This window comes from Phlebotomus papatasi, chromosome 2 (assembly GCF_024763615.1).
Source record: "Phlebotomus papatasi isolate M1 chromosome 2, Ppap_2.1, whole genome shotgun sequence".
NCBI classification, from domain to species: Eukaryota; Metazoa; Arthropoda; class Insecta; order Diptera; family Psychodidae; genus Phlebotomus; species Phlebotomus papatasi.
Window position 1 is genome coordinate 82,649,305 of NC_077223.1, and position 11,407 is coordinate 82,660,711.

The window sequence follows — 11,407 nt, forward strand, 5'->3', positions numbered from 1 at the left end:
TGTAGGATAAGCAAACTTTTCAGAACTAACACTAGGTGACCTAAGGTCTCTCAAAATTCAAATTTTTAAAGAAATAACCGACCGTGACCCCAAAGGAAGTTCACCCACTGAACTAGGATAGTCCATTAGGAAAAGGGTGTGAAGACCCAAAAAACTATCTCCCTCATCGAGTGTTTTATTTTCTCCCTGGGCACTTGAATGTCTTGTCGGAATGTGCTTTGGCTTCTCTTTAGAGAGTGTCTTTGGGGGCACTTTTTCTCACAGTGTCTCTCCTATTGGTTTACACACATTTCTGAGGAGGTCAACAGCTTCAAGTTCTGCATTCCACGTTGCTTCCTCTCACTCTTTCACACACACACTTCCCCAGGGTACCAACTCCTCACTCTTCCAGAGGCCCCAGAGAGATGAGGGTATTGTGTTGGCCAACTCAAGAGCCAGAGAAATTTGGTGGGAACCCATTGAATTCTGAGATTGAAAATGTCTGAGGGAAAGTCAGGAAGTTCATTTAATGCTCTCAATAGGCCCATCTCCTGGCCACATCCCGAAGAGGAGTTTGTGCCCCGAATGCGGGGGATTTATGGTGTGGCAGCCAGAGATGAGTGAGAGGGCAATGTGCAGGGTGAAAAGTGTTATTCTTGGAGAAGAGCTGAGCTATTTATATCCACCCACAGTGGACACGACATCATCGGAATTTTCTGGCCTCATCTTTTTCTGCACCACACTCACGCACACAGAATATTGTCCTTCCCACATTCACGATTTTGTCCCTATTTTCATTCAATTTTTCTTTCCTTCGCGGGATCTCATGGCCCCGGAAAAAGGGGCCAAAGTGCGCGCCCCAAATTCCATCACCTGTCAACATTTTTCACACTTTCCGGGCGCCTCCTCCGCAAAATGCATTTTTTGCGGTATCAGCTTACTTTTGTAATTGCATTAAACAGCTTTTCCACTTCACTTACCTTCTCTTTAGCACGACCTGCGTGTTTTTGTACGGACTTTGCTAACAACACACCTTTACTTTCAGCCATTTTCGCACCGACTGACAACTTCACCCAAATTCCACTGACGCGAACACTGCGAGTGGTGAAAATGCCAACTGAGATGGTTGCTCAGTTTGCTCAGTGGGGAGAAATCATATGTAGCTATGAGCCATACAAATCATGCGGCGTCTTAACCCATTAGCTCATCAAAAATTTCATTTGCAGATTTAAAATTATAAAAATTTAAAATTCAGCGGCTCACTAATTCATTTTCTTGTACATATTTTGAGAAGGAGCCTGAATTAGAAGACCAACGCTGTTTTCAACAAATTTTTTGTAGAAGGAAACAACTAAACTTCATAAAATTTTAAGTATACAGTAGAGCAGAGGTGTGCAAAAACCGTTGAAAACCGAATGAACGTCAAAATAAGTTTGTTCTGGTAGCGTTTTAACCATTGACGTACATGCTTCATTTGACGTTTATTCGGTTTTAATGGTTCTTGCACGCCTCTGCAGTAGAGTCTCCTAAATTCGAACGCTCGGAGGGGTATTTTTGACATTTCTCACCTCTCAAATTCGAACGATTTTTTCAAAACTAACGAAATTTGTGTGAGATTAAATTGTACTTTGAATCAAATTCCCGTACTTTCTCGCAAGTCTTAGTGGTAACATACTTCCTTTTCATTTTACACGACCATAATGTATGTAAACATTCAGGAAGAAGCACATAAATATGATTTTCATTCACCAAGAATACGAATTTTCTAACATAACCTCACAATTGACATTTTGAATCCAAACGGCGTTCGAATTTGAGAGATTCAGATTTGAGACTCTACTGTGTTTAAAGTGCTTAAATTAATTTTTTTTTTCAAGAAAAAAATTCCAAAATAGCGGACTAATGAGTACTTCGCTGGAGCGTCTCAATTTTTATGGCGCTGGCACAGCTTTTCAACTGAGTGAAATTCAATTGATTGAAATTTTACCTCTTTCTCTTTCAAATAAAAATCAGATATAGCTGTCTCTTTCTGCCAAATGAAATTTAAAATTGAAATTGAAAATGAGATTGAAATTCAATTTTCATTTGACAGAAAGAGACAAACATATCTTATTTCAGTTTGAAAGTGTAAGAGGTCAAATTTCAATCGATTGAATTTCACTCAATTGAAAAGGTGTGTCAGCGCCATTATAATTGTATTTCAAAGTAAAACCTAAAAAAACGAATATCATAAAATCAGAACATTTTTGTTTGTTATTCAAACTCCCCCTTAAGTAAATGACTTTTTACCTTCTCGTTTTTTTGCTATTCTTCTATAACAATTCTCAAACTTAAATTCATTTAATTGCTTCATTCACAGCCAAAGCTTTAAAAATTAAAGATTAGTTTAAAAAGTAAAAAATATTACTTTTTATGATTACTTTTCTTAAGATTACGATTACTTTATTTTTTTTTTAATTGCCGTACCAACAGAAATTACTACGAAAATTCCCTCGAACAAATAGGCAATTGGCTTCAAATTTAATTGTACTAAATTTAATGTATTTAATTGTATTACAAATTAACGAATTTATGAAAATAATTGCTAAAATCAATGCTGGATTACAACCGTGTATAAGTATAGTTGAATTTAAAGAGGAAATCTCGGTCTGCTTATTTGTTCTACTATGAACAAGATCTCATCCAGGATCGAAGCGTTGGTAAACAAAACTAAAATAGTATAACAAAGAAGTATACCGAGTATTGTGCTTTTGCTTGAAATTAATCTTCTATAGAATTTCCAATAATGCTTCAAAGGTTAAATTACTCATTACCTAATATTGTATACTAAATTCTAAACTAAAAAAGAGAATTAAGCTACTTTTTTAATTCTATTTCTTCATCACTTCTAATTCATACCGATGAAATTCATACGATCGTATAGTTACTTGCAAAAGAATATCTCATTAACCGTCAAGAATAGCATATCTATCAGAGAAAAAATATGTTTAGTCGATTTTTTAAGATAAGATTAAAATTTGTGTTTGGGTAGTTTTTCCTTTCCCGATTCGCTGCATTCATGAAAATACTACATGTTTCTTTTAAATTTTATACATTTTTTAAGGATTGATCTATAAAAGAGCCGAATAATCGAATTTCACTATTTTCTAAAATAAAAGAGACTGAGGCTTGAAATTTTTATTATAGATAGCCTTCATGAACCTTCTTAAACATACAAAGTTTCAAGGGATTCGAGGAATGATTATGTAAAATAAAAAATAATGACATTTTGAGCCCTAGTTTTGGAATATTTGGCTTACAGAAAATATCAATATTGATTAGTTCAATTTAAGCACATTTCTCATTAAGATAGAGAAAAATTATTTTCGAAGAAGTTGTAGAGGAATAAATTTCCTATAAAAATATATCTAAGGGAAGAGCACCAGCGATCGGCAGTGTTCCTCGGATCGTCAGGTTATTATCAGATTGTCGCACCAATTCAAATTAATTTTTAAAAATTATTAGCTACTTTTTACAATTTAACTCTCACAAGAATGCAGGGCATTAGTTCAGATTTAATTTTTAAAACCAATTTTCCGTGAGACACCTGGATTAAATTTGTGACGATCCGAGGTACAGAGTACTTAGTTGCAATAACAACTATTTTTTATTAATTTGTTTTAAAATTTTAAAATTCAAATGCACAGATATAGTTGAATGGATCACTAATGTATCGATTAGCATACACAAAAATACTAAAAAGTATTTTGAAGCTTATATTTTCAACTAAATAACGAGCATGTCTCTTAACATTCCGATCCGTGGTACTCTTCCCTTATTTGATATTTTTAACGTTTGCGAGAGTAAAGTCACAAATTATCCGAAGACTAACAAAATTTGCCCCAGCAATTTTGAGAATCTCCACAAAATCGACTTTTAGAAAATGATTCGAAAATCACATTTCTTTCGAGATAGAGGAAAATAGTCTTCTGCAATGTTGTAGAGCAGTAAATTTCCTATAAGAATATGCTCATTATATTATTATTATTATTATTAAACTTTTAAGGCTTTGTTAATATCGCCTTTGGTTTTGAGTGCTTAATGAATTTTGTGCATTTTTTAAGATTTAGTGTGTATGTAGAATCTTGATTGTTTATTATTATATTATTATTGTATTTTATGTTATTTTATTTTATTATTATTATTTTTTTTTTTAAATTTATTTATTTATTTATTTATTTATTTTTTTTTTTTTTTTAATTTTGGTGTTGAGCTTACATGACCACAGACCACCCGGTCGACCCGTCGGAGCAGTCTGTGGTTGTGTTATAGCTCTTTGTGTAAACCGATCTCCATTACGAATTGAACAATTTTCTTATGACCCAATGGGTCACAAAGCAAATTTTGTACAGACTGGCTCCCTAGAATAGAATCTCTCTGTCCAGTATACTTGCGACAGATATTAAGCAAATGGGGGACATCTATGATTTCATGACATACATCGCACATAGGTGGATTGTTTCTCTCCATTTTATATTTGTGGGTCAGTCGAGTGTGCCCAATTCTGAGTCTGGCTATTAGAGTATTTTCCATCCTTGATGCATCTAAAGCATATGGAGGTCCTTTGATGTTTGGGGAAAGTGTTGCCATGAAGCCATGAACTTCCCTCTGTAGCCATTCAGAATGTTTTACATCAGAATGTTTTGAGATAATGGAGTTTATCCCTCTCCTGGGAATATCAGTAATTATAGAGCTTTCTTCCCCAGCCGCCCTCTTCGCCTCCATGTCTGCTTTTTCATTCCCAGGGATACCCTTGTGACTAGGAACCCAAGCGAGCATAATTCTACCACCTGTTTTGATTAAGTTGGTGCGAGTGGATGCAATAAGTGGATGATAATTTCTAATATTTTGGATCGCCAAAAGACAACTAAGTGAATCCGTGAAGATAATCCACCTTTCGTCAGACGTTTGTGTAATATGTTTTGTTGCCATGAGTAAAGCTAAGGCCTCTAACTCAAAGATGGACCAATGTTCGTCTGATGACCCACTGACAATTACATCCGTTTCTGTTGTGACAGCATAACCACCACTTGACTCCAGGACTGAACCATCCGTGTAGAGGAAATTGGTGTAAAGGTGTCCGTATTTTTCTATCAGCTCCCGATAACGACCTCGTACTTCTATATCAGGTGCCAATTTTAGTTTTTCTGATGTAAGGCTGGTGTCTATTAAGTTGTGATCAAGCAACCAAGGAGAGGCCCTATCTGAGGATTCTGAGACGGGATTTCGGTTATCCAAATACCTTTTCAGAGAGGATATTGAAGAACCAAAGGAACCTCTCCAGGTATCAAATGAAGTAGAATTTTTAATTTCGTTGTGAGCGAGGGTACCAGAGTTGGAGAGAATTCTACCGGCGGTTTTCATGCACTGATTTTCTCTATATACGTGAATCGGGGGAGCTCCGGATTCAGCTAAAATACTATTTACGGGTGAGGTTCTAAAGGCCCCGGTTGCAATACGATAACCTCCAACATATACACTGTTCAAATTTTGCAGTGTATTTTTAGAAGCTCCCGCATATACCTCCATTCCATAGTTCAGTTTGGAAATTACCCATGCTTGGTGGATTTGTTTTAGAGATTTCCTGTGTGATCCCCATATTGTTCCTGATAGACATCGTAGTATGTTAAGCCTTTGGTTGCATGCCTTTTTGAGGGTTTTTATGTGATCTTTAAATGTTAGTTTTCTGTCAAGTATTATTCCTAGGAACTTATAGTTATCTTCATAAGGAATTTCGCAGTTTCCAATTCTGATGATGGGAGATACACATTTATATTTGCGACAAAAATGCACAGCCGCAGTTTTCCTGGCTGAAAACTTAAAGCCACGAGTTTCTGCCCATTCTTCCATTTCATCCACCTTTTCTTGGAGCTCTTGTGTTAATTCGTCCGTGTCTTTTCCTGTGATGTAAATGGAAATGTCGTCTGCATATAGCAAGAGTTTGATACGTGACTCAGCCGGAAAGAGATTCTGCAGACTATTGATCCCTATAAGAAATAGGGTGACTGAAAGTACTCCCCCTTGCGGTGTGCCGTTTTCAAATGAAAATAGATCAGATTGTTTTCCATTTGCAGTTACACGAACATTTCTTCGGCTTAGGTAAAAATCTATGAAAGCAAGCATAGATCCTCCAATGTGCCATTCTTTAAGTTGGTTAATAATGGTGGTTTTCCAGATCCGGTCATATGCTTTTTCAAGATCAAAAAATATAGAAATAGTATGCTCTCCCTTTGACCACCCTGAATAAATATCATGAGTCAATCGAAGCAGAGGATTAATTGTGCTTCTTTTTCTTCTGAATCCACTTTGGGATTCTGCGAGAAGGCAATTTGATTCTAGGGTCCACATGAGTCGATAGTTTACCATTCTTTCAAAAATTTTAAGGTCACAATTTGTGAGGGAGATTGGTCTATATTCAGGATTGAGTGGTGTCTGTCCTTGGAATTTGGGAATGGGTATAATGTTGGCCTCTGTCCAGTTGGAAGGATATGATTTTTCATTCCACATCCTATTGTAGAGTAATAATAATAGAGTTTTGTTTCTTGGAAGTAGGTTTGATATCATGTTATATGAGATTTCGTTGGGTCCTGTGGATTTGCCTTTACTATGTGAAATTGCCGATTCTAGTTCAAGTAAGGTAAATTTTAAGTCCAAGTCCGGGAAATCATTCCTATTTGGTAGATTGCACGTTATTGAGGTGAGGTTGTTTTTATTTTGGATTTCATCAGCGGATAGCGAATTGTTTGAAGAATGCTCGGTGAACTTTTCTCCTAGTCTATTGGCGATTTGAACAGGATCAACGATTATTTGATCATCATTGTTAATGAATCGGATCTCCGGTTCCCTCCCTCCTCTAAGCGCACGAACCTTCTTCCAGATTTCTCCTGATGGGGTGTTTGGATTAATGTTTTGTACGAAATCATGCCACGTTTTGGTTTTTGCATCTTTAATAAGTTTTTTGACGTTTTCTACTGATTCTAAATATTTATCTCTATACGACGTTAAGGGATGAGCTTTGAATTGTCGATAGGCTTTTTTTCTTTCTTTAATGGCTCGGGCAATGTCTTCGTTCCACCAAGGAACTTTCCTCTTTACGTTAGTCTTAGTTTTAATAGGTATTGCATCTTCAGCTGCCAATGTGATGCTTTCTTTGAATTTATTATAGGCCTCTTCTATAGACATGGCTTCATTAAGATATCCTAGGTCAGCTTTTGATGCAAAAAGATCCCATTTTGCTAAATCTTCATTCCACTTTTTTCCAGAAGATACTCCAGTGGGTATGTGAAATAAATCATCGACAAAAATTGGGACATGATCACTTCCGCAGAGGTCGTAATGAGTGCTCCAAATGTAGTTACCAGCTCTACTGCTGTCGACTAGTGTGAGATCAACTGCGTTAAATGTATTGTGGGCCAGAGAGATATTCGTATGCAATCCGCTATTTAGGATAATAATATTTTCCTCATCAATAACTTCTCCAAGAAAAGTTCCCCTATTATCGAGCCTCGTACTACCCCATTCAGGGTTAGATGCATTGAAATCTCCCATTAAAATAAAAGGACGTGGTAATTTTCGTATAAGGTCTGATAAGTGTCTCTTTGGAATATTGTCCTGAGGTCTAATATAAATCGAAATTAAATTAATTGTATAGTGCCATTTTATCTTCACTGCAATAATCTCAAGAGGAGTTTGTATTAGAATTGGTTCATAAAACCATCCATTCTGAATTAGGATCCCAACCCCACTACTTCTAGTTGAGTTAGGAGCTGAGTTGAAAAAACAGCCTGAGTATCCAGGTATTGTTGGTGGAATAGCATTGTTTGAAACATGCGTTTCTTGTAGAGCAATCGCAAGAGGCTTATGTGTTGATGCAAGGAGCTCAATTTCTGGTTTTCGTTTCCAAAAACCTCTACAATTCCACTGAATGAAGTTGTGGGGCATTTGAGAGGGAACTACAGGCATGGAAAGTGGATTATTATTGTAATTAGTGTTTGTGTGATTTGTAGATTGTGCATGTGAATTTTGATGAGAATTCATCATGATTTATTTGTTGAGGGAAGATCACTGGGTTCTTTCACAGGTGGGAACCCAGGAAATTCATCTTCTGAGCAATCATAGGTGGGGTCATTTTGAGGGACATCATTGCTAGACCTTTGGTTTTCATTTAGGCTATTATTTTGAGGAGAAATCTCATTTACCTGGTCTACTGGTATTGCCATTAACTTGCTTGGTTTAGAATCTCCTGAAATGGAATAGTCATGACATATTTCCCTCCCCCTTTTAACCCCCTTAAAACCAGAAACTTCATCAATCAGCATTTCACAGTCCTCAATAAGCTTATCAACAGACTGAACCTCTGTGATTTCTGAGGGACTTTGAGAAATTTTTGGTGTGTTAAATGTGGAATTATGTGCATTTTCTGCATTAGTAGTGTTTGTATCAGAGTAAGTTTTATCTGATTTATTTTGTGTGGATTTATCAAATTCATTCGAATTTGCTTCATTTTGTGTGCATAAAGATTGGAGTGGGGTTTTTTCATGTGAGGATGGGATTTTTCTCGAATCTGTAAGGTCAGTGACCGTATTAAGAGATTGAGTGGCAATAATTTTTGGATCCGGTTCATTATCAGCATTTTGCAATGCAGAAATTTCCTGATTGTGACATAATTTTGTATCTGAGGTAATTGTTGGTTTATGAGGTACTTGCGGTTGTTTCTGGGCGTTAATCTCTTCTTTTAGTTTCCTTTGGTACTCCATGAGATGGGCATTGGCTGGATTTCTGGTTTTGGTATTTTTGGGCTTTTGATGATGTGCACTTTTTTTAACCTCACTGGATGAGTTCTGCATATTTGGACTCGTTTTTTGTTCAACTTTATCAGTAGAAGAAGTGGAGGGAATATTTTCTACATTAGAAGAAGTGCGAAATATTTGGGAATTGGCTTGTGAATTTGGCTTCTTTTGAGCATGGGAATTTGAGGAATTATTAGAGGGTGTGTTTTTCTTGAGAATATCAGTGAATGATGGTGCGAGTGAATTGTTAATAGAATAAACCAAACCATTTTTCTCACCGAATCTCTCAAAGAAAAGTTTTTTTGCAACCTTATGGGGCACTCTTTCAATGGTTTTAACTCTTTCCGGACCACAACATAACCAGCGAACGAATTTCAGTAAAACTCACTTTATTGTAAGTCTTACTGGTCAAATATGATACTTTTGTAGAGAAAGAATTTTCTCCGCCTCTGGGAAATTGGAAAACTCATGGGAACTCTCGTCCCCTAAAGAACGCAAAAAATAGAAACTTGGACAAACTTCAATTTTCCAAAAGCCAATAATATCAATTTTGTGAATTATTTTTGCATGTCAAATGACTCCTTTACAATGTTGATCACTAAAACAAGAAGAATTATTGACCAGTATCTTTTGGGATGTCCAGGAAGTGCTGAAAAGGACACCCAACTCCTGCTTGACAACAGATTCCTCAAAATATTTCACAGAATAGCACTTTAACACACATTTCTCTCAACAGGATGTTATTGCAGACACATTAAGCTTTCTCAAGAGCCAAAAAAACACTTCCTGGACAATCAGAATTCACCAAAATCTGGAAGAATAGGAAAAACTTCCCCGAAAGCAATCTCCTTCGCTGCCAAATGTCAAAATTATCGGCCATATTGACAAAAATTTCGCTCCCGCTTGAATTTTCTTACAAGGTTGGTGTCAAAAAGCAAATGGCGGGCACTGGCGGGATAACCTTACATTTGACCTCAAGATTCTTGGGGACGAGAATACCCATCAACTTTGAACAAGTTTTTTGAAAATTTATGAAAAAATTGTTTTTCGAATTTATGTAATCTGTAATTGTTAGTTATCATACTTATTGGCCCCGAGAGGTTTTTCCTTATTCGGGTCTAGAAATATGAAAAAAGTCACAATATGTGCAAGGAAGCAGAAAATCGAAAATTCACGATTTTTGACCAAGAATATCTTAGCTCAGGAGTTAATTGGGATCCTGCAAAAAATATCCTAGATTTGGACATCCTTATAGTTTGTAATCATCCACAAGAATCGGAATTTTATCGATTCTAAATAGTCTAAAAAAATTATTTTTTCCATGGGTACCCAGAGTCCCAAAGGAGACGAAAGAGTTAATGGCATTAATACCCTCCAAGATAATGTATTCAGGACATTTTCTGTCAAAACTGGGATGATTACCCTTGCAATTTACGCACATAGGAGGTTTTTTACAGGGCCCTTCATTAGGGTGGTCAATTTTGGGCTCCCCACAGACACCGCAAATGGATTGGGGTGATTTGCACCATTTTTTTGTGTGTTTTAACTGGTGACAGTTTGTGCAGCGCAATGGGGATGGGGAGTGTAGTCTTACAGCGACTTTTAAAAAGCCCACATCCAATTTATCAGGCACTTCAGTGAGCGAGAAAGTGAGAAGGTGGACCGGAGAATCTATCAACTTTTTGGTTGGGTCCCTGGTTTTCATTCTTTCAACTGCTATCACGCCTTGGGATGCAAGCCGTTCCTTTATATAATCGCAGTCGAGTTTCATAATTTCTGGACAATAGATTCGGCCCTGAACGGAATTGTATCTAATGTCTTCTTTTACTGTGACAGGATGCCCTCCTAGTAGCGAAGCATTCTTAATTGAATTGAAATGGGAGAGGGTTTTGGGAGCTATCAGAAAATCCCCACTAGGGAGCCAGTGTACTTCGGCGATACCGCCTGGTGATAACTCTTGAAGTGCATCATGCGCTTCAAAAATGTTGAGGTTTTTAAGATCTCTAGTTTCACTTGAAATCAGTAGATATCTTCCATAGTTTTGGGGTTTAAAAAAACTTTTATTTTGCAAGGGGGGGAAATTTCCCCTTTGAATGTCTGTATTAAAATCCATATTGTTCACTACTGTAAGCACAAAATTTATTGGGGGGAGAACCCCCCTTATTTAAAGGGTTTATTCCTTGAGAGTTTGATTTAAATTTTATCCGAAAACACGTTTAATTGCACAATTTTGTGTCTTTATCTATGATTTTTGATAATGCACTATAAATAGATTCACTAAATTTATTGACACAATAATTCAAGCACAGTTAATATTTATTGGGGATTGATTGGAGCGATTTTAGAATCACAACCGACACTGACCAGGGTCAGAGTGAGACTATGCTCATTATAAAACGTTAAAGTTTTCTCAGAGCTCATGAAAGAATTAAATATGAGTTTTGACATTGCCCCAGTCTCCCCTAAAGCTAAATAAAAAAGGACAAATATTATAATTTTAGACTTACCGAGTTCCTCCAAGCCTTTTTCTGAATGATGTCGCCTCTTCATTTTTCACGGCTCACACCTCAAAACCACCTGTTGAAAGTGGTGAATTTTTA

At 36.5% G+C, this 11,407-nt stretch overlaps 1 protein-coding gene across 2 annotated transcripts in view; it reads right to left on the reverse strand.

Moving 5' to 3' along the window:
- The window catches only part of LOC129804672 (amphiphysin), a 71,432-nt gene extending 60,035 nt beyond the window's left edge, over positions 1-11,397 (reverse strand). The window contains exon 1 of one of the 2 annotated variants that reach the window (XM_055852201.1): positions 11,315-11,397. Coding sequence is in view for 1 of the 2 variants with exons in the window: in XM_055852200.1 (XP_055708175.1) it covers positions 960-1,028 (69 nt within the window). In the remaining variant the exon portion in view is untranslated. Of the gene's footprint in view, positions 1-959; positions 1,086-11,314 lie in introns of those variants that run through there. The other variant, XM_055852200.1, reaches the window with a different exon arrangement.
- Positions 11,398-11,407: the final 10 nt, after the last annotated feature.